At 36.9% G+C, this 24,188-nt stretch overlaps 1 protein-coding gene across 10 annotated transcripts in view; it reads right to left on the reverse strand.

The window, feature by feature from the left end:
• Nucleotides 1-24,188, reverse strand: part of cdk5rap2 (CDK5 regulatory subunit associated protein 2) — a 63,197-nt gene that overhangs the window by 1,940 nt on the left and 37,069 nt on the right. For 4 of the 10 annotated variants that reach the window (XM_073812572.1, XM_073812574.1, XM_073812571.1 and 1 more), the window contains exons 31-49: nt 23,731-24,184; nt 22,057-23,629; nt 20,511-20,618; nt 19,520-19,937; nt 19,207-19,427; nt 18,908-18,968; nt 16,738-16,919; nt 13,508-13,744; nt 13,230-13,355; nt 13,029-13,145; nt 12,814-12,940; nt 12,426-12,547; nt 10,875-11,072; nt 7,807-7,866; nt 7,522-7,712; nt 7,295-7,432; nt 6,666-6,804; nt 4,582-4,628; nt 3,578-3,608 (exon numbers count right to left, since the gene is read on the reverse strand). In XM_073812572.1, coding sequence (XP_073668673.1) covers nt 3,578-3,608; nt 4,582-4,628; nt 6,666-6,804; nt 7,295-7,432; nt 7,522-7,712; nt 7,807-7,866; nt 10,875-11,072; nt 12,426-12,547; nt 12,814-12,940; nt 13,029-13,145; nt 13,230-13,355; nt 13,508-13,744; nt 16,738-16,919; nt 18,908-18,968; nt 19,207-19,427; nt 19,520-19,937; nt 20,511-20,618; nt 22,057-23,629; nt 23,731-24,184 — 4,550 coding nt within the window. The remainder of the gene's footprint in view (nt 1-3,577; nt 3,609-4,581; nt 4,629-6,665; nt 6,805-7,294; nt 7,433-7,521; nt 7,713-7,806; nt 7,867-10,874; nt 11,073-12,425; nt 12,548-12,813; nt 12,941-13,028; nt 13,146-13,229; nt 13,356-13,507; nt 13,745-16,737; nt 16,920-18,907; nt 18,969-19,206; nt 19,428-19,519; nt 19,938-20,510; nt 20,619-22,056; nt 23,630-23,730; nt 24,185-24,188) is intronic. The other 6 variants (XM_073812573.1, XM_065243746.2, XM_073812576.1 and 3 more) reach the window with 6 other exon arrangements.

Below are 24,188 nucleotides of genomic sequence, written 5' to 3' on the forward strand. Positions count from 1 at the left end.
CAAAAAAGTAAAAAAATTATGCCCTTAACCTATATAAATTATCAAAAAAGCATGTGCCCTCAACAAAAAAAATTTGAATAAAAAAGTGCCCTCATCCAATAAAAAAATTTGAATAAAAAAGTGCCCTCATCCAATAAAAAAATTTCAAAAAATCATGTGCTCTCATGCAATAAAAGTTCTCAAAAAAAGCATGTGCCCTCAAACAAAAAAAAATGTCAAAAAAATCATGTGCCCTCAACCAATAAAAAAAAATAAAAAAAAAGCATGTGCCCTCATCCAATAAAAAATATAAAAAAAGCATGTGCCCTCATCCAATAAAAAATGTTCAAAAATCATGCGCTCTCATCCAATAAAAGTTCTCAAAAAAGCATGTGCCCTCAAAAAAAAAAAATTGTCAAAATAATCATGTGCCCTCAACCAATAAAAATGAATCAAAAAAAGCATGGCCCTCATCCAATAAAAATTGCAAAAAAGTAAAAAAATTATGCCCTTAACCTATATATATTATCAAAAAAAGCATGTGCCCTCAACAAAAAAAAATTTGAATAAAAAAGTGCCCTCATCCAATAAAAAAATTTCAAAAAATCATGTGCTCTCATGCAATAAAAGTTCTCAAAAAAAGCATGTGCCCTCAAACAAACAAAAACATTGTCAAAAAAATAATGTGCCCTCAACCAATAAAAGATATAAAAAAGCATGTGCCCTCAACCAATAAAAGATATAAAAAAAGCATGTGCCCTCAACCAAAACATTTTTATCAAAAAAAATCATGTGCCCTCAACCAATAAAAATTATTCAAAAAAAGCATGTGCCCTCATCCAATAAAAAATGTTCAAAAATCATGTGCTCTCATCCAATAAAAGTTCTCAAAAAAGCATGTGCCCTCAAACAAAAAAAAATTGTCAAAAAAATCATGTGCCCTCAACCAATAAAAAAATATAAAAAAAAGCATGTGCCCTCATCCAATAAAAAATGTTCAAAAATCATGTGCTCTCATCCAATAAAAGTTCTCAAAAAAGCATGTGCCCTCAAACAAAAAAAAATTGTCAAAAAAATCATGTGCCCTCAACCAATAAAAAAATATAAAAAAAAGCATGTGCCCTCATCCAATAAAAAATATAAAAAAAGCATGTGCCCTCAACCAAAAAAATTTTATCAAAAAAATCACGTGCCCTCAACCAATAAAAATGAATCAAAAAAAGCATGTGCCCTCATCCAATAAAAATGAATCAAAAAAATCATGTGCCCTCATCCAATAAAAAATGTTCAAAAATCATGCGCTCTCATCCAATAAAAGTTCTCAAAAAAGCATGTGCCCTCAAACAAAAAAAAATTGTCAAAAAAACCATGGCCCTCATCCAATAAAAATTGCAAAAAAGTAAAAAAATTATGCCCTTAACCTATATAAATTATCAAAAAAAGCATGTGCCCTCAACAAAAAAAAATTTGAATAAAAAAGTGCCCTCATCCAATAAAAATTTTTCAAAAAATCATGTGCTCTCATGCAATAAAAGTTCTCAAAAAAAGCATGTGCCCTCAAACAAACAAAAACATTGTCAAAAAAATAATGTGCCCTCAACCAATAAAAGATATAAAAAAAAGCATGTGCCCTCAACCAAAACATTTTTATCAAAAAAATAATGTGCCCTTAACCAATAAAAATTATTCAAAAAAAGCATGTGCCCTCATCCAATAAAAAATGTTCAAAAATCATGCGCTCTCATCCAATAAAAGTTCTCAAAAAAGCATGTGCCCTCAAAAAAAAAAAATTGTCAAAAAAATCATGTGCCCTCAACCAATAAAAAAATATTTAAAAAAGCATGTGCCCTCAACCAATAAAAATTAAACAAAAAAAGCATGTGCCCTCATCCAATAAAAAATGTTCAAAAATCATGCGCTCTCATCCAATAAAAGTTCTCAAAAAAGCATGTGCCCTCAAACAAAAAAAAATTGTCAAAAAAATCATGTGCCCTCAACCAATAAAAATGAATCAAAAAAACCATGGCCCTCATCCAATAAAAATTGCAAAAAAGTAAAAAAAATTATGCCCTTAACCTATATAAATTATCAAAAAAAGCATGTGCCCTCAACAAAAAAAATTTGAATAAAAAAGTGCCCTCATCCAATAAAAAAATTTCAAAAAATCATGTGCTCTCATGCAATAAAAGTTCTCAAAAAAAGCATGTGCCCTCAAACAAACAAAAACATTGTCAAAAAAATAATGTGCCCTCAACCAATAAAAGATATAAAAAAAGCATGTGCCCTCAACCAAAACATTTTTATCAAAAAAATCATGTGCCCTCAACCAATAAAAAAATATTTAAAAAATCATGTGCCCTCAACCAATAAAAAAATATTTAAAAAAGCATGTGCCCTCAACCAATAAAAGATATAAAAAAAGCATGTGCCCTCAACCAAAACATTTTTATCAAAAAAATCATGTGCCCTCAACCAATAAAAATTATTCAAAAAAAGCATGTGCCCTCATCCAATAAAAAATGTTCAAAAATCATGCGCTCTCATCCAATAAAAGTTCTCAAAAAAGCATGTGCCCTCAAACAAAAAAAAAGTTCTCAAAAAAAGCATGTGCCCTCAAAAAAAAAAAAAAAAAAACATGTCATAAACATCATGTGCCCTCAACCAATAAAAAATATAAAAAAGCATGTGCCCTCAACCAATAAAAATGAATCAAAAAAAGCATGGTCCTCATCCAATAAAAAATGTCCAAAAATCATGCGCGCTCATACAATAAAAGTTCTCAAAAAAGCATGTGCCCTCAAAAAAAAAAAAAAACATTGTCAAAAAAATCATGTGCCCTCAACCAATAAAAAAATATTTAAAAAAGCATGTGCCCTCAACCAATAAAAGATATAAAAAAAGCATGTGCCCTCAACCAAAACATTTTTATCAAAAAAATCATGTGCCCTCAACCAATAAAAATTATTCAAAAAAATCATGTGCCCTCAACCAATAAAAATTATTCAAAAAAAGCATGTGCCCTCATCCAATAAAAAATGTTCAAAAATCATGCGCTCTCATCCAATAAAAGTTCTCAAAAAAGCATGTGCCCTCAAACAAAAAAAAAGTTCTCAAAAAAAGCATGTGCCCTCAAAAAAAAAAAAAAAAAAACATGTCATAAACATCATGTGCCCTCAACCAATAAAAAATATAAAAAAAGCATGTGCCCTCAACCAATAAAAATGAATCAAAAAAAGCATGGTCCTCATCCAATAAAAAATGTCCAAAAATCACGCGCGCTCATACAATAAAAGTTCTCAAAAAAGCATGTGCCCTCAAAAAAAAAAAAAAAACATTGTCAAAAAAATCAAGTGCCCTCAAATCTCAAACCAATTTTGCCACTCTTGATGGATGATTTCAAGTCCCGCCCTACATTTTTTCATTTCAGAAGCCGTTTCACTTGTATATACATCACGACAAGGAAAATAAAACAAATCACTACTTCCGTTTCATTGTGACTTTAAATTGCAAGCTGCAAAAAACAACAATAATCTGCATGCTGTGACCATCATTAACATTCACATGCAAAAGACTAAGCACACGAGCCCTTAAAACTAACCTTCTACCTGCAGACCCTTCAGATAGTTACACTGAAATACAGAGGCAAAATAATAGACGGCAGATATTTAAGAAGGAGCAGAAGAAAACTAAAGCCAGAAATACTAAAAAAGTTGAATAAGGTTTCTGTGAAGTTGTAATATTAAAACCCTGTTAAAGCTATTGACAAGAACAGAAATCATTTCATATGATTTAAACTCAACTATCAACCTTTTAACAGCAAGCATAGAAAAGACAAGTCAAAGGTTTTGTTGTATTTGTTAATATTAGTTAATGCATTAGCAAACATAAACTAACAATGAACAATATCGTTTTTCAGCATAGCTAGTTAATACCAATACAACTGGTAATGTTAGTTCATTGTGCATTAACTATGTTAACAGTTACAACTTTTCATTTTATTAGTAGCATTAAGATTAATCGGCTTCGTGCTCATTGTTAGTTCATGTTAGCTCATGCATTAACTAATGTTAACAATACAACCTTACAGGATTTACATACTACATTAACATTTAGCAGATGCTTTTTTTCAACACCACTTGCAAATATAAGAGCAATTTGTCTTATTTTAATGTGTTAGCACAGTTTGTTTAAGGACAGGTTAGTTAAGCTCACAAAAGATAGTCTTGTCCAATCAGAATTCAGCATTTTAACACCACAATATGTAATAAAAATTTCCACAAAAACACTTGCAAAGTGTGCAGTTGTGTAATTGCATGATCCAAAAAGTTCCCAAGGATTTGAAATAATGTCCGCCTCTTGTAATTGTGAATTTGTTGTAATAGTTGTATTCTTTTTAAAAACAAAAAACAACCGGTGTGCATCTTGAGACAAAACAATGGCACATATATATGTTAAGATCTGCCAGTGCAAGCTGTTTTCAGTTAAGACAGATCAAACATGCATTTTAGTGTGGATCTATGCTTATGTCTGTGAGTTGTTTTTATAATGTCTGTACAGTATGTCATTGCTTTAAAAACTGAATATTGAGAATAACAAACAAACCTCCAGGTTTCCTCTGGCTCTCTTCAGCACACCGTGAGTCAGAGATACTGCAAAACAAACACAAAACAAACATCAGCTCTCATCTATGAATGTGTGTTCATGCATGTACAGAATCTAAATAGGGATGTGCACGAATTTTTATAATTTAATGCACCGCCATATGGTTAAGGTCACTTCACCTGTACCGTCTCTTACAGACTTGAATGTAAAATATACATGAACATTCATTTATTTGTATGTATTTCTGATTGTTTTGGCAATTCAGATCGCAGAATTGAAGTATTTTGAGTTTTAAAGCCGTTTTCTGTCTGTTTTTGTCCACCGGCTCACATGTGATTATTTAGACGTGCTCCGCATCACCACATCAGATTTGTTTCCTGTTTTAAAGCCTTATTTATTTTGTGAATACAAAGCTGAACGAGACGAAATGAAATGGTGAACATTTATTATATGCGGTGCTCTGTGGGGAAAAAAAAGGATAACTGCAGATGGCTGTTTAACAGCAAACATTAGCAATAAGTCCATCTTTGTGAAGTTTTGTTAAATTAAGCTCATTACTTTGCATAGTCAATAAGGTATCAAGCCAGCTTATGATATTTGTAAAATAATGTTAAATTCAATGCTGTCTTTCTTCACAAAAACGATCGACTTGAAACACCAAGGATTTAAATGCATGGGGGCTATTGTTTTTTTTTTTTTTTTTTTTTAATAAGAGTATTATTTTTTTGACGTTTAGAGAATATGCACTGCAAAAAAATATTTGCAAGAAATCTTAGTATTTTTGTCTTGTTTTCAGTAAAAATATCTAAAAATTCTTTGTTCATAAAAAAAGCAAAAAAAATCTGCCAATGGGGTAAGCAAATTTTTCTTGAATTTAGTGTTTAAGAAAAATGTTCATGATTTTTTGCTTAACCCATTGGCAGATTTCTTTGCTTGTTTTATGCACAAAATTACTTAAATTTGATATTTTTGGTCTAAACACTAGAGTTATTTTATTGGGTCATTTTGCTCATCAAGAAAAAACATCTTAATTTAAGAATTTTTAGATATTTTTACTGAAAACAAGACAAAAATACTAAGAATTTTTTTCTTGAAAATCATTATTTGCAGTGAAAGCCTTTTGTGAAATTGTGACAAAATGAAAAATACACTGCAAAAAATGGGTTTCTTACTTAGTATTTTTGTCTTGTTTTCAGGAGAAATATCAAAAAATTCTTTAATCAAGATGCATTTTTTTGAAGAAAATAAGTCTAGTTTTTAGAAAATAAATATACAATTTAAGTAAATGCATGCTTACAACAAGCAAAATATCTGCCAATGGGGTGAGAAATGTTTTCTTGAATTAAGTGTTTAAGAAAAAAGTAAACTTATTTTAAGATTTATTTTTGCTTGTTTTAAGCACAAATTTACTTAAATTGTATATTTTTTTTGTCTAAAACTTGACTTATTTTCTTACACTGCAAAAAATAATTTTCAAAGAAAAAACATTTGTGCATAAAACAAGCAAAATAAATCTGTCAATGGGGTAAAAAAAAGTATTGAATTTTTCTGGAATTTACACTGCAAAGAATTATTTTCAAGATAAAAATTCTTAGTATTTTTGTCTTGTTTTCAGTAAAAATATCTAAAAATTCTTATATTAAGATGTATTTACTTGATGAGCAAAATGAGCTAAGAAAATAAGTCTAGTTTTTAGATTTAAGTGATTTTGTGCATAAAACTAGCAAAAAAAATCTGCCAATGGGCTAAGCAATTTTTTCTCAAAATAAGTGTTTAAGAAAAATGTTCAAGATTTTCAAGACTTCTTGAAAATAATTTTTTACAGTGTAATATATTAAATTATACAATGTTGTGCTGTTGGTTTGTAACCTTAGGTTTAATTACACAGCATTTATGATAAATGAATGTATTTTTATAAAATGTCAATAAACTGGGGTACCCCAGGCACCACCTCGGGGCCCCCAGTGTGAGAATCACTGTCTTATTAATGTCACTTTACTAAATTAATATTCAAATATTTATTTTTCATGAGCTCAAATATTAGAATATTATATTACTAAACAATGCCCATCCCTAAATCTTACGCTGGTCTATGATGACACGCTCCATGCCTTCCTTCAGCTGATTGGAGGATCTGAGGCGTTTAACAGCTCCAATGAGCATTCGCTCCTGCTGAGACAAACGACTCTTCAGATGAGAGATCTCGCTCTTCAACAGCTCATCCTGAGAGAGAGAGAGATTAAAATTATAAGTTGTGATTGAGTATAGTTCCTAACAATATCTGCCTAGAAAATCGCAACTTTTAATTTCCGTCAGTCTTAGTACACGATGTAACTAAAGAAGAGTCAAGTTTTAAATAGAAAAAATATTGAAACTCTTTGGTTATTTTTTAGCGCAATGCTAATGATCTAATCAGATTCAACGGATTATGCTAAGCTATGCTAAAAGTGCTAGCCCCAGACCCCAGAGATCAGTTGAATGGATTCCAAAACGATCACATGTTTAACTCTAGGGGAGCTGGAAAATGACAATATTTTCAAAAAATGTGGAGTGTCCCTTTAAAATAATGGGTTTGGTTTTCTAATGAAGTTAGCATCCGGAGCAAAAAAGACAGAAAATGTGCATGCATGAATGATCATATCACCGTATTATTTATTTCCATGCGAGCCACAAATTAAAACTTGTCGAGGTGCAGGAGGTAAGCGTGTGTTACCTGTTGAGTTTGTGTGGCGTCTCCTGAGGGCAGTGAGACTCTCCAGAACAGTTTAAGAAGTCGTGCCGCTTCTTCTAGAACATGCTGCATAGTGCTGACGCTGCTGGAGAACCCCTTCATCTGGAACTGATCTAGAACCTGATACAAACACACAATGGGTTTTCCGACTAGAAACACAATCAGTGGGCCGTAAAACATAAGACACAGGTTTACGTGTGTATTCTGACCCTGCTGCAGTCGTGTATCTGTGCGTCCAGATCTCTGGTCAGTCTCTGGGCTTCAGTCATCTGTTTGCGCAGGGCGTTATAATCTTCCATCAGACCAAGAACATGGCGGCCACGTCGATCCGCCCAGATCCGATGTCCCGGTACCAGCCGAGATGGCGCGTGAGACCCGCTTTCCACTGAACTGCCACCGTCTAAACACACAACAGATGAGTTTGTGTATGAAGATGACTTCGATATACCTGACATATACTCTACACAAGCATTAAATAAGAGACAGATACTGACCGTTTGTAGGACTGGATAGGTCTGTATGTGAGTGAAGAACATCTGATTTAACAGCTACTTCTGAAAAAACAAACAAACAAACAAAAAAAACTTGAATTTTCTTACTTGTATTTTATAAAATAAACTAAACATCAGGGTTAGGGTTAAAAGAATCTTAATGCAAAAAGTAGCTCCTTAGTGACGCAATTCTAAGAAAATTCGTAGAAATTAAAGAAAAAATCCTAGTAAAGAAAAAAGTAATTCAGAAAGCATCTTAACCCTTAAAAGAGGTCTTAAGGTCAAAATTGTTAGGAGCACAGACGAGGACTTTTAGCAACCGGGAAAGTGGACAAAATACTAAGAGGGAGACAAAAAATGTTGCACACAATTAGAGATCGACCGATACTAATTTTTTTTAAACCGATACCGATAACAAATATTTGGATGCTTATGTGCCCGATAACCGATATGCTGAAACGGTTTTTATTTACTGTTATACTTCTGTTTTTGACATAATTACTACAACACGACTGAACTGAACAAACCCTTATAATAATACTACTCTAATAAAACTCTTTCCTCACCATTGAAGAGTTACCCCGTCAATTAAAGAGCACCTATGGTCCGATTCATGATTTTATATTTCCTTTGATGTATAAATGTGTATTAGTTCATGTTAGCGATATGCAAAAGGTACAAACCCCAAAGTAAACGATGACGCAGAGTTATCGTTTCTAACGTAAATCTCTTTTCTTGGACTACAACAAACACATGGATTGTGGGTAACAGTTTACTTCCTGGGATTGATGATGTAGACAAGACCGACATTATCATAATTCCTCCCGCTTCTGACTCACAGCCTGTAAGTTAACTCCTGTTATTACACGGCTCTCTGGAATGCTTGATTCTGATTGGTCAGTTGAGACATTTGCAGGTTCGTTCTTTTCAAATAATAACCGCTCCAAAATAATAACGCATAGCCGGACTACTTGCATGAGTAAAATCACTCCGCGCCAATAAAGATCAATAAAGATTACTGTCTGTTTGGCGCCATCTTGTGACAAACACTCGACAACCACGACAAGACACAGACAGCTACTGAGACTGAACTTGACAAAATAGAGCATGACAGCTACGAAGCCAACACACAAAAAAATACAGAATGGGCATTAAAACTTCTCAAAGACTGGCTAAAAGAGAAAAAATGGAGACAGACAAGTATGAAGCAGAGGATCTTAATAAGGTATTACGATCATTTTATGCATCTGTGCAAAGTTTCACGGAAGGATAAAAATTTTAATTTAAAACAAATATGCCAATAAAATGTTTCAAATTCATATTCATGTCCAGTTTTTTTTCTTATGTGGCAAGTAGCCGTGTAATAAGCGGGATAATGTAGAGGCAGCCTGTAGTTATTGGGAAATAAGCCCCTTCAGTGTGATACAAGACCCTCCGCTTCGCGTCGGGTCTGATCACACTGTCGGGGCTTATTTCCCAATAACTACCGGCTGCCTCTACATTATCCCTTACTTAGCATTGCATTGTGAGCGAATCTTTCAAACATGGTAAAGAGCGTCACATTTCCAACATATGTCAGAGGTTTCCAGACCAATCACAACGTACAGATTAGCTGGCCAATCAGGGAAACAGCGCTTTTTAAATTTTCGAGTTTTATACAAAATCTGTGCGTTTGAGGAAAGCAGGCTATTTGGAGCTGCAAAAATTTATGTTATGTGAAGAATAATGTGTTTTTTGAACCATAAACCACACGGACACATTGTATTATACAAAAAACACAAAATAACATTGTGTTTTAGCAATGAAACATGTGCACTTCCATGCCAATGACGAAAAATTATTTTAAAGAAAAAAAGTCTTAGTATTTTTGTCTTGTTTTCAGTAAAAATATCTAAAAATTCATCTAAAAATAAGTCTAGTTTTTAGACCAAAAATATCAAATTTAAGTGATTTTGTGCATAAAACAGGCAAAAAAAAACTGCCAATGGGGTAAGCAAAAAAATCTTGAAAATTTTTCTTAAACACTTAATTCAAGAAAAATTCAAGAGATTTTTCCTTATTCCATTGGCAGTTTTTTTGCTTGTTTTAAGCACAACTTCGCTTAAATTTTTATATTTTTTGTCTAAAAACTTGACTTATTTTGCTCATCAAGAAAATACATCTTAATTTAAGAATTTATGATATTTTTTACTGAACAAAGCAAAAACACTAAGAAAGTAATTTCAAACAGTTCAAACTCAGCATATGTTTTGATCATCACCCTGAATCTGATCTCTATAAAAAGTCCTTCCCAAAATGAAATAATCTCAGCTTTGCTCAAAATTTTTTACTTTTGAAGAAACCTACACATATTTGAGACGTGAGAACTAATAAAGGTAGGGTGAAATTTTGTTTGTTTGTTTTAAAGCAAAGGGTTTTTTCTATCATTTGATATATTGTATGTATGTATGTGTATGTATGTATATGTATATATATATATATATATATATATATATATATATATATATATATATATAAAGGAGGATTTCACCCGTAGAAACATTAATCTTTATTGAAAATGTGTCATATTTGTTGTCGAAATGTAGCATACATTTCGAATTTGGTGCCTATTTGACAGAGAAAAGGGGTGTTTGTAGTCTCACCCCCTCAACAAAGATATTGGACTTCCTTCTTTCAATGATACAAAATGATGATTTTTACATCATTGAAAGAAGGAAGTGCAACACTGAAATCTGTATTTCTCCTGTCTCAGCGGCAACTGAGGAAATGATGCACGACCATTCAAAAACATGACTGGGGTTCTAACTATACAAAGCTTTATGCAAATGGATGAAGTGTCCCTTTAAAGAGAGAATATTTTCTGGAAGGCATTTAACTATTTAACTAAAATCCTGGCTGGCAACTTGTTTAAAAACGCTGGTGAGGAAAGAGTTAAGCAATAGCACACGAGAGGCAGTGCATCACAGTCATTTATCATAGTAAACAGAAGGATTGTGTGTGTGTGTGTGTGTGTGTGTGTGTGTGTATGTGTGTGTGTGTGTGTGTGTGTGTGTGTGTGTGTGTGTGTGTACCCTTCTTTGTCAGCAGGTAGTTGATGTTAATGGTTGATTTCTGGTCAGATGTGTTCAGTAGTTGTTGTTCTAATCTCTGTCTCAGTGTTGTGTTGGTCTGGATGCTTCTCTCTAACTGCACACGCAGCTGTCTGATCTCAGCCAAGAGCTCATTCAGATTCACGGCAGATCCACAATCAGATCCAGAAGCATCTCCTGCTAACACATATCAGTACCATTCATGCATTTCAAATTTCAAATCTGAACAACACAATCCTGTCTAGGTTGGAAACTTACTAGGTTTATTCACGAGGCTGTCGTGCGTGTGTGTGTGTCCACCTGTGCTAGTCTTTGTGTGTCTGCATGACTGTGTACTAGGGGTGGGAATCGCTTGGACCCTCATGAATCGATTCAGAATCGATTCTTAGGGTCCCGATTCGATTCAGAATCGATTCTTGACGTACTAATTTGCATATCTGTGACGTCATTACGTCGCATTTGCTTTCAAAGCCAGGTTAATGTTTGCGCTTTTGCTAGTCTCTGAACTGTCATATACTGTACTTTAATGCAACTAGGGATAAATAATGTCATTCTTATATACATACATGTCCTGTTTCTGTTGTAAGACATTAAAACCAGTAAAAATATTAATTTAACGTGACATATTAATTCTATATGTTAACCGGCATTAACTTCCACGAACGTTAAGCGTCTAATCATCATCATTATACCCAGTGATTGGCAGTATTACTGTATTTATATAATGCAGCGCACCCAGCGACTGAATAACAAACTATGTGCATATTTTTACAGAAGTATATTCATGTTATATCTAAACAGTCTGCGGATGGTTTAGGGCAGGGGTGTACAATACGTCGATCGCAAAGGCAATGCCGGTAGATCGCACAACTGCTGCTCCACGCGCAAAATTGTCATTATGGTCTTTTGGAGTAATTGTGAAACATGCAGGTCTTTTTGAGTTGCTGCGCCTTTCTTCTCAAATGTGTTTTGCCATGCCACTGCAGCTCAGTCGTCTTTAACTTCCAAAATTCACATGGATGCGCATTCTTGCCTCACGCAGTTCCTGATTCACACGCACGGTGTGTGTGAGCGAGCAAACGAGAGGGAGAGAGAGGCAGCGTAGCGCTGATTTGTATGCTTCTAATACTGTTAGTTTCACTAAACCGCATCTCCGCTATTTTAAGGAGTACTCGACATGTACTCAAGGATTTTTTTTTAAAACTCCTCAAAAATAATAGAGTAATGGTGACAGCCCTAAATTCAATGTAGAGATATATGCAGTATAGTCCTACAAGCATTTAAAGTGTTCTTTCTCTTCTGCTCTTGTAAGCTCGGCTATGCGCTCTTGCAGGGCGCGCTCTCTTAAGTTGTCCGTGTGCATCACCGCTCCCCCAGTTGAGTTCCGCCTTTTGGTTCTGATAACGTGACGTTATTTTGTAAACTAACATTTAAGAATCGATTCTTGACATTTGTGAATCGATTCAGAATCGGCCCACGTCCGAATCGCGATTCATCTAAGAATCGATTTTTTTGCCCACCCCTACTGTGTACCTGTGTGAGTCTGTGTTGAGCTCTTCACATGTTCGTGCACTTGTAGCTCCAGACGCACAGACTGCAGGAGCTGCTGAGTGTCACACAGCTGCTGTCTCTGATGATTGTTCTCACACTGCAATCTAAAACACACACAACACAATACACGTAATAAACTACATGTGGTGGGTAAGTGTTATATGAACCATTAACATACTTTATATCATTACACAGACCCTCTTAGACTGACACATGATACACACATTATATTTACATTGCACATGTTACTGGATCACTGTGTGTCATGTGCTGCTCTCAAATACATCCACAAACAGAACCAAGTGGAGATTCATCAGAGATCAAATATAAATCTGCAAATAAAACAACTGTATGTGTGTGTCTGTGTTACCTGTACAGGTTGTCCTGTAGTTGACTTCGCTCTTGTTTGAGTGTTTCGCATTCTTTCCTGCTAAGCTCCAGTTTAGCTGTTCGTCTGGCCAGAGTCTCTCGGAGACGATCGTTCTCCTTCTGTTTATCTACACACACACACACACACACACAAAGTGAATATCTCAAGTGTGATTATATCCATTAAGAGGATCTGAGTTTGTATGTATGCGTTACCTCTTGCACCCTGGTTGAGCTGTTCTTTGAGTGTTTGGTTTTGGGCCAACAGGAAGTGAAGCTCACTGTTGATGTGACCTTGATCCTCAGAACCGGCGATGAAGATGTTGGTGGCTGCTGATCAAGCACACAAACAATTTTATGGAATGAACTAATGTAGTATACAGAAATGTGTTGTTGTTGTTGTTGTTGTGTGTATACCCGAATCTTTCTCAGCATCCAGCAATTTTCTCTCTAACTGTTCTCGTAGTCTCTCATTGGTTCTGATCGTCTCTTCAAGACGCTGACGCAGTGCTCGGATCTCCAGCAGATGTTCTGCCAACATATCTACATGACAGAGACAAAACCATGTGTGAGAATAAGCAAATAAACGTATGTACTGTAATATACATCAAAATAGAAACTAATTTGATGTTTGTGACGAGATGCTTTATTGACCAATGGAACTTCAGAGTGATGTTACCACAAAGTGACTCTACCTGAACTGATACCCTTGCTGTCTGTTGTTTTCTGTTGCTCCTGTGATTTGTCTGTTGTCTGTTTTAAGATTGAGCGCGTGAGGTCCAGTTCACTGCGGAGAGTGGCATTTAGTTTATCGCTGCTCCTTAGCTGCTCGTGCAGACGCCGGTTTTCCAACTGCACCGTGCGGACGCTCCCCTCGCCACCTTCAGACACGCCCACTTCTACAGACACGCCTCTGTGTACCAATCCCTTATCTGAAAACACATCACTGTGATGAGAAACAATTGTTTACAACAAAGCAAACGACTAACAGCTGAATTTCCATGACCTAGAATTTATGGAAAAACTTTTACATCAGAGGCCGACAATGCCAGTTCTCACATGGCCGTCCAATCACAGTGGAGAAGGGGCGGGATAAACATCACAACAATCAACCGGTGCATCGTACCACGACTGATAAACAAAGCAAAAGTATCACAGCAATATAAGTCGGCTGAAAAAAGCTGGCAGGGGGTTTTCAGTTGTGTTTAAAAGCTTTGGTGTGCACACCCCCTTAACCCTTTCCCTTCCAATGACGAAGAGAAAACGCTTCCCAGCCAATGACGAGTATTTTCGGCTTTCCGCAATACCGCTATTATCCACCAGGTGGTGCTCTTCCGCTACTTATAAAACCTGCAAATATCGTCCAATGCAAACAGCTGTATGTCTGTGTCAGTTTTGAGGATTGCTCTGCATATGATCTCTAATGTTACGTTTACACCAGCCGCGGTAGAGGTGGCAAAAACGCGCTATTCGTGCGTAGTTGGATGCTTGAACATTTGAGTTTACTCGCTTCATTCACGCGGAAATCCGCGTCATGGGAGGGGCTTCTGAGACTGTTCACTTCCTGTAATCACATCACTACTGCAGCAAGGTCCTGATTGGTTACTGCGGCACGGAAATCCACTGAAGTTCGGATTCGCGCATACCGTGCCGCAGGATGCCTAATCGCGTCTTTGCATTGACTTAACAAGAAAATCACCCGCGCTTGCAGCCTCTACCGCGGCTGGTGTAAACGTAACAAAAGTCCTTCACAAAAATGCAATTATTTCAGCTTTTTCCTCAAAGTTTTGTGTTTTTGAAGAAACCTACCCATATTTGATAGGTGATAAAAAGAAGGAAGGATAAAAGAGATCAAATGTACAGTTTCCAGATTGCCAGTTGACAAGCGGGAAGGGACTAAAATTAGTGCTGCAGGGATGACATAATTTGTAGGCAAAGCCCGGAAGCGAGAAAGCATTTTAGCACTTCCAATTCCATTGCCCCCAAGTCAATGATTTTTTTTTGGAAAAGGGTTTTGCTTAAACTTAAGAACAAACAAACAAACAAACAAACAAACAAAACAGGGAAAAAAAAGTTTCATCCAATTTATATTTTTTCTATGCTTATAAACTCTTAAATATGGGTTTTTTTCTTAAAAAGCTGAAATAATTGCATTTTTGTGAATGAATTTTGTTCAGAGATCAGATTCAGAACGATTATCAAAACATAAACGCAGTGTAAAATTAATAAATAATGTTTTGCTTCACTTTTTTTATAAATTGCGATATAACAGATACCCTTAAAAAAATTAGGAACATGTTTTTTCATGCAAATGTTTTCTCTTAATTGACGAGATAACTTGTCAATAGTGGGGAAAGAGTTGAGATAAACCCAATGTATTTTCATATTTTATTCTGTGACATAAAACACACCACTCGCGACTTTTAGAGCTTTAAAGTGTCTTTAAATGGGATGAGCTTCTAACAAGTTGCTAGATGGGACTACAGACTTGAGACTTCATCACGCTTGAAGATCTCAAAAACAACGCAACATGGGCGCAATTCCCAAACAAAATTAATCCACAAATGATTTCCTTATCAGAGTATTTCTTTATTTTAAATGTCTTAAAAAAACATAAAAGTTGTGTTCATGCTAACTAAAATTTCATGAATTCCATGATTTGGAAAAATCCCTGACTTTTAATGTCTGGAATAGACCTTTTAAAATTCCATGACCCCAGGGGAACCCTGTGATCGACTGAAAAATAATAGTTTTGGTTATTATCTCTCTTCATACACCCTGGCTGACTTTCTGATGTGGACAACGGTATATTACACTTCGATTTAAAGTAAAATCATTCGCAGATATCTTTAAGTATAAGATGACATTTCTCATTAAACCTAACCTAAAATTCAAGAGTTTCACGACAGCAATCCAACAATGGCACTCAAATGGAGATTGTAACAGCAGCGGTGGATTTTTACCTTCCTCTTTGGTGGCTTTCAGAACTTTCCTCCATTTGCTGCGAGAGACGAGGTCATGGATCACAACCTGCTTGCTCATCTCTATCAGATCTGCTAACTTAAACTGATCTCACTATGACAGCAGGTGTTGGGTTCAATAAAAAGATACACAATCTAATAATCTAATGTCACACAACTGTAAGAGATAAGCAGAATCCAAAGTCACTGTGGTCCATCAGATCTTCAGTGCCACATCAACAGGGAAACCTGAACCGGGTAGTTTCAGGTAAAGAAAGTGCCCAGCGTCGCTTCTGTATTTGTCGATGTGGTGCAGCGGGAGTCAGATCACCTCAGATGTCCATAAAAATTCTAATCTCTCTGTTAAAGACCCTAAAAAAACTAATTACCTATTGTACATCCACATGTATGTGTGCTCAGGGCTCTTAAAGGCTCTCATACTGAATACTGATACTGAATAATGTATCTGTAAGAGCTCGTAACAGGACACCAGGCTTGACCGATGCCGTTTCATTATACTAGCAAACATGACCGCGGATTAATGGAAAATAACTGCTATTATTCAGGAGGAAGACTATTGTTTCACAAAATCCTTATGGAAGATAAATAAACAAATGCATCAATGCCACAAATAAAATCTCGATATAAGGTAACTTTATTTTGACACTACGTGTCCTCATTCCTTGACATCATCTACTTTCAGCAGGTCACACCTACAGAAAAATCAGAATCGGCCAAGAAAATTGTAATCGGCGCATCTCTACTAGCAAAACTTCTATCAAATCTTATTCTTTAGGTCACAAGATCACAGTCTAATCCACAGGATAAAAGCCCTTCCACTGATAATCCCTTTATCTATTAGTAGGGGACACAATTCCTAAAACCTGTAAGTGATTCTTATCTGATGTGTGACATATAAAACTTGGATTTCATGAGATGTGCAGATTACATCAAATCCGTAATACCTGTGTGAGTTGTCTGTCTACGAAGAGCAGGGGGGCTGCCGTGGATAGAGTTGGTGCCATCATTGGACAGCCTGTCACTCATCTCAGAGTCTGAGAACTGGTGCATTGTGGGAACTTGATTTTGCAGTTGTTTCTGCAGAGCCTGAACAAGTCTCTCTTTCTCCTGAAGTTCAGCAGATAGTCTGTCACAAACCAAACACACACAAACAATTCAACACTATATCACAAAAAACATCTGCCTGGAAACAGTCAGGAGGAGAAAGTCAATCAATTTAACAATAAACACACAAATGTGTTGTTGTGTGGTGAAGAAACAACACAACACTGAATATTTCACTGCAAAAAATTACTTTCTAACTTAGTATTTTTGTCTTGTTTTTTTTAGTAGAAATATCTAAAACTTCTTAAATCAAGATGTATTTTCTTGATGAGCAAAATTACCTAAGCAAATAAGTCTAGATTTTAGACAGAAAATATACAATTTAAGTGGATTTGTGCTTGAAACAAGCAAAAATATCTGTCAATGGGGTACGCAAATTTTATTGAATTTAGTGAAAAATGTTCAAGATTTTTTTGCTTGTTTTATGCACAAAATCACTTAAATTTGATGTTTTGGTTCTAAAAACTTATTTTATTGGGTAATTTTGCTCATCAAGAAAAAGCATCTTAATTTAATAAAATTTTAGATATTTTTACTGAAAACAAGACAAAAATACAAAGATTTTTTTCTTCTTGAAAATCATTTTTTTGCAGTGTGTGAAAAAATCTGAGTCAAAAAGTGACTTTCTTACTTAGTATTTTTGTCTTGTTTTCAGTAAACATCTACAAATTCTTAAATGAAGACGTATTTTCTTTATAAGCAAAATGACCTAGGAAAATAAGTCTAGTTTTTAGACAAAAAATATAAACTAAGTAAATTTGTGCTTAAAACAAGCAAAAAAAAAAAAAAACAATCTGCCAATGAAATAAAAAAAAATTCTTGAAATAAGTTAAGTTAACACTTAATTCAAGAAAAATTTTCTTGTTTTTTTGCTTGTTTTAACCACAAATTCGCTTAAATTTTATATTTTTTGTCTAAAAACTAGACTTATTTTCCTAGGTAAATTTAATCATCGAGAAAATATGTCTCAATTTAAGAATTTTTTATATTTTTACTGAAAACAAGACAAAAATACTAAGTAAGAAAGTCATTTTTTGCAGTGTATTTAGTACAAATATCTAAAACTATTAAATTAAGATGCTTTTTTTGATGAGCAAAATGACCATAGAAAATAATCGTTTTTAGACAAAGATCAAATTAAATTTAAGTTAATTTTTGCTTAAAACAAGTTAAAAAATTGCCAATATTAATTTACCCTATTGGTAGAATTTTTTACTTGTTTTATGCACAAATTCCCTTAAATTTGATTTTTTTTTTCTAAAAACTAGCCTTTTTTGCTCATCAAGACGATGCATCTTGATTTAAGAATTTTTAAATATAAGATATTTTTAGATACAAGACAAAAATACTAAGTAAGAAAGTATTTTTTGCAGTTCACAAAGTACATTTCAAGCTATAAGTGATTTAAAGGTAAAGTACATTTTAAGTGTGTGGTAATATGGTAAAACGTACTGGGACATCATATTATCACATCATAAAATGGGTCATCACACCATGCAAATATTAGCACTATGACTTGAGATACAGTTCTAATAATCTGTCATATACAGTTTTCATGCAGTCCGTGTTATTTCACAATATGATACAGCTTTAAAAAAGGTGTATGAGGAAACATACACAAGCAGCTACATTTACAGCTAAAGTGTCTGCGAAAGATTTCGATTTGAGAGTAATCACACAGATACTCCACAGCACACAGACCCTGCAGACAGCACTCACAGGTTAATATAGTGCTGCGTACTAACAGCAAGATTCTGGTTTTGCTTGCACAAATAAACCATCTGGCACTGCTGCTGGTCTCTGTCACCCTCTAGCTGAGAGCGCAGGTACTGCAGCTCCTCCCACAACCATTCACAATCACTGTCAGGAGAAAGCCAAACATCTGCACGTTCATGGGTCACGCAGGCTTACGGACTTCGGTGCATTACATGCAACATGTTTCTTGAGAATCCTCCAGCAATCTGTTTAGTATCAGTGACAGTAATGGTTCGTGCGTATATTTGAACTTACCTTAGTGTCACCTCTGACTCTTCCCGTTCCTGATTTTCCATAGAAGGACCTCCTGTAGGAACTGAAGGATAACAGAAAACACATTGAACGTGGGATACAGTGCAATTATTATAATACTCATAATAAATGGTGGTCATGTGGGTATGTTGTGCATACCGAAAATTCATACCTACTGCATATTTTCAAAGCTAATATGTAGCATGCCATTCCAAACACTATGTTTTGGCTTCTTTCTGTCTCTATCAGTGCATTCTTGTGTCTGACATCCCTCACATTGTTCACTCTGTATGTGTGTTTACCCTGTTCTAGTTTCTCCAGTAGGCTCAGGCTGCGGTCCAGCTGCTCTCGGAGTTGAGTCCCCGGAGCAGAGCGAGTCTCGCTGGGCTGAAGTAACTCCTCCAGAGCTCCTCTGAGCTCCTGTAGCTGTTTACGCTGTTCAACACCCAAACCACGAGACACACGGATCTGTTCCCTCAGCTCACACAACTCACGGGCCTGAGACTGGACCAAAGACTCGATCCTACAGCAAGAGCGATACGGTAAAACACGACAATATACTGGACAGAATACACAAAACGTAGAAATTCCCATTAAGGTGATGATGATGTTTACCTAGATGGAGATCCTGGTTGACTAGTTCTGTTCAGGCTTTTCTCTTTCTCCAGCTCAGCACTAAGTTGGGTGATTTGAGCCTTCATCTGCTTTCTATCCTCTTCTTCCTCACCTCCTATGGGTTCAGAGGTCACGCTCAGGAGCTCAGACGACGAAGACTTCTTCCGCAGCTGCTGCTGGAGGTTCTGGATGATTCTGTGTTGACCTTCGACCTGTGCTCGGAGCTGCTGGAGGTGCTGGCGGAGCAGGGCAGGATCTGTGTTAGGATCGCTGAGGTCCGCACTAGAGTGGCAGGGTCTAGGGGAGCTCAGGCCCGGAGAGCTCGGGTACGACGGGCTGGATGTTGTAGTGTCAGGAGAAAATCTGTCCTGAGCGACAGGAGACAGGACGGGAACCAATCGAAGAACACCGTCCACATCTTAAAACACAAAGCACAATAACAGCTATATCAAACATCTCAAAACTCTGCTAGTCAAGCCAGTGGCAGCTGTGAAGGTTACATAAAGAAATCACATTAGTTGAAATATTATTCAATCACATCGGAGTAAGTAACACAGTTGGGTCATGCAGAGAAGTAATCAAAATCTCAATGAATCATGTTGATGCAAACTGAACACTCTTGTATACAGACGGACAAACAACCGAACCAAGATCAAATGGTTATTTACATAAAACTAAAAATTTAAGCATCATCTTTGGCAAGAGCCATTCCCATTCATTTACAATATACAAAAAAGAGCAGTAGACAATGACAAACATCATGCAATACGGGATGAGAATATGATGACAGAATCATGAAACTATTCCTTTAACCAACCAACAAACAGTGTTACATCATCTCAAAAGGCATCACCACCAGTGACATCATGCAGTCAGTACTAGTTTTTAAAGCATAGGCTTTAGTTATCATCAGTGGTAGTTAGGGAGCCCACTCCGTGCAGGTGCAGAAATGATACAGCCAATAACGCTCAAGTGTTTTTCCCTTGTCTACCTGTGCTACTTCCTTCCTCTCTTTCCATTTCACTCCTTCCGCTCGTTTCGTACCCGAGGTCCTGCGCATCCACCTGTACCCCTTTATCATCCTGTTCGCCAGGGGGCGCTAGAGTACACATGTAGGGGTGAGAACAGCAGCTCACAGAAGATGAATGAGCAACATGATGTCATACTCATAGACATTATATAAGTAGACGCCTCATGATGTGTTGGAACATAAACCAGCGTTGCCGCCATATTGGTTGGGTCTTCTCAGTCTACGCTAGCACCAGAGTCAATTAGAATCAACGGAGAGTGAGCAAATATGCCCGTATTTTGTGCAGCTTACAGTTGGAATAACCGGGACAGTATTGATACCAGATCGCATGGGATTATCTTTTACAAGTAAGATTGAACAATAATTTTGGTCAGTTTACAATTTATAATATTATGTCATCATAACTAACGTTACTTACATGTAACCAAACCGTGTGAAAATCAGGTAAAATTCGGGGAGTTATCATTATTGTAGTTGGGGATACACATTCCTCAGTAGAAATAAATGCAGGGGGGCACTTTGGAGACCCATCCAAGATGGCCGCCGCGCTGATACGTCAGCTCCAATAGGCAGTGTCAGTCTATGAGGCGTTTATGTATATAATGGTGTGGTCATACTACTAAGGTTGCAAAAGTCCGGGCATTTTCAAGGCTGGAAACTTTCCATGGGAATTAACGGGAATATATGGGAATTCACAGGAATTAATGGGTATAAACTGGAAAATTTAAAGAAATTGCAAAGTTGCAGATAACAGGGAACTTAAATGTAGTTAAAAAACAAATTTGTTTACAACATCGAGATTTAAAGCAATTTTAGTTGAATTTCTACCCTACAGTCACATGCACACACAACATTGAGGCCACACCCCTTGCATGTACCTGCATTCTTCCATAACATGCACAGATCATATCTTAAATTCTGTCCACAAAATAATGTAAAATTGTCCATCTTTGCATGTTTTAGAGTAATTTCTGAAGGATTTTTGATCAAATAAATCCAGGCTTGATGAGCATTAGTATCAAGATTCTTCAAAATTTGTATTACCTTGCATGCATGTCTGCATATAACCATACAAAATGCTGGAATACGATATAGTTTATATACATTATCCTAAATTTCCAAATAATTCCCATAAATTTCCATTAAGTTTCCAATTTGGAATATTACCAAAATCCCCCAGATTAAGTTACCATGGAAAGTTTCTGTAAATTTATGGGAAACTTTACACTTCTTTGCAACCTACTCATCTTGAATGGCATTAAATGCAGTTTTGGTATCAGGCAAACAAATATACAGATCATTTAGTTTAATAAGCGTTCTTGATTTGCTGATCCTAGATGAGCCAGGGATGTGTGGGCAATCATTTTAAAAACAAAATTGGGTCAGAAGATTAAGAGGTTACTTAAATGTGACAAATGTAATCCCTATGCAACATACTCATTCTTACAGATACATCTAGATCATGTGCAGCAGTACCGAACTGATGTGCGTGCGCATTTCCTCTCACCTTTGCGCTGATCGGTTTGTTTATCCTTGTTTGAGCTTTTCACAGCGATGACGGACTGAGCTGTTGCCAGTTTCTCCTCCAACTTTCTGCATGTCCTTTGTCTTTCCTTCAGGGCCTTCTGCAAACTTTCGATCTGGGCGTCTCTCTCCAACAAGTAATTTTCAGGTGCATCTCCACCTCCGGTTTCACATTTAACCCCCTCGTCTAGTTTGTTCATGTTCTGAGAACCTTCTGTATAAATTTTAAGAAGCATCAAGAGGTTCTTGTGAAGATTCTGTTGTGAGGATACAGGCATCAGTACATTCTGTTGCTGTAATGGTTTTAAGCTGTCCTGGTCCTGTTGTGCCTGCTGAATGGGTGTGCTGGTCTTTTGTTGGTGTTTCTTGGTGCTTGCCAGATCCTCCAAAGACTCTTTCTCCAGCAGAGCACGCTGTAGCCTTTCCAGCCATTGCTTTAACTCTGGATTAGGCGAGTTTTTCTGAGACTTGTTTTGGCTTGAGCAGACATCTGCGAGAGACTGGACAGCACCTTCAGCAGCACTCATGCATTCAGACAGACAGTCCATCAACCGCTGATGTTGCCATGATGGGACCTTTCCATTTTGTGGCCCCTGAGTGTCACTCTCCTCCAGACTTGTGAGGGCACTGTTGTTTGTTTCACTCAACTGTTTTGCAACTGCTTCTGAAGTCCTGAGCTTCTCCTGCAGCTCTGCATTCATCTTGCACTGCTGCAACAGTGGCTCTTGCAGTGAGTCCACCTGCTGCTGCAGAACTGAGTTAGGGCCTAGACCTGGGCCATGGGGGACACCTGACGGTTCTTGGATACCAACGTCTTTCTGCTGAGAACTTCTTACCTTTTTAATTAGGTCTTCTAATCTCTCACAAACAACCTGGGGATCTGCCTGTCCAGGGGCTCGGCTTGCCTGGCAGCTCGTTGTGTCCACACCGTGTAGTGATTCAATCGTGGACTCTGCTGTAGTCAAGCACTCCAACAATTGAGTGTTGACTCTGTCTTTCTCCTCTACAGCCTTTTGAAGTTCTGCACACCTTTGTTGCAATGACACATCTCCCGTCTGACCCAGACCACACTCAGAGTCCAAACTACATGCGGTAAGGTACGCAATGGTGGACTCCGCTGCTTGCAAGGCCTCCAGGTATTCTCGGTTGAGCCTGTCTTTCTCTTGTAGCTGTACCCGAAGCTCCTCCCATTCCTGGACTTGTTGCTGCAGGTGGGAGATTAGCTCCTCCTTCTCCTGACATTCCTGATTCAGCAATTCTAACTGCAACATGAGCTCAGATTCCTGATTCTGGTCTGTGTTTTGTCCAACATCAACCTTTGGTTTCATTCTTGTGGCTGAACTTGGGTCCTTAGCATGATCTAATTCCAAGTGTTCGTGCTGAGCTGACTTTAAGGACATCTTGCTGTCAGAGCTGTAGTCTGACTCTTCAGCTGCCCTTAGGTCTCGACGCCAGGGGTGAACAAAGTCTGATAACACCTCACTTAGATCCTCAGAACTCTGTCCAGAGCTTTTACTGGACCTCACAGGAACCGGTAGCCGAGATTTCACATATGCCTGTAACAAAGCACATTAGCACCTTATGGTTACCAAACTACTAAGCCACACAACCCTCTTTATACATCAGAAAACAGTGAAGTTATAAAAGTGACACCCACTGCATGTCTGGCCATGTGCTGTTTTGGGCTCCTGCTGACTTTGGTGGACTTTCCCTCCTTTTTTCCTTTCTCCTGTGCATCTTTCTTTTCACCCTGTTTGCTCTCTTTCCCTTGTTGTTGTTGTTTTTCCAAGGAGCTAGGGTGTCTCTGGGAACCTTCATGTTCTGTCTGCAGTCTTTCCATACCACTGGCAACGCTGATGTTTATCTCTGGATTAAATTGAGCTCCTCCATCAGCTGAGCCTGATTTCTGCTGGAGCTGCTCTTTGAGCAGTCGGATGACCTTTCGGTAACTTCTGGCTTCTGAGCGAAGCATTTTGACGGTTTGCTGTAGGTCTCCGTGGCTGTCGCTTTCTCCAGAACTCTCTGCGCTTTCTTTGGACTCTGCGGCATGTTCTTCCTTTAAAAGTCCGCGGAGTTGAGTTGCTTCGGTGCGGAGTTTGGCCACTTGCTCCCTAA

This window comes from Paramisgurnus dabryanus, chromosome 18 (genome assembly GCF_030506205.2).
Source record: "Paramisgurnus dabryanus chromosome 18, PD_genome_1.1, whole genome shotgun sequence".
Taxonomy (NCBI): domain Eukaryota; kingdom Metazoa; phylum Chordata; class Actinopteri; order Cypriniformes; family Cobitidae; genus Paramisgurnus; species Paramisgurnus dabryanus.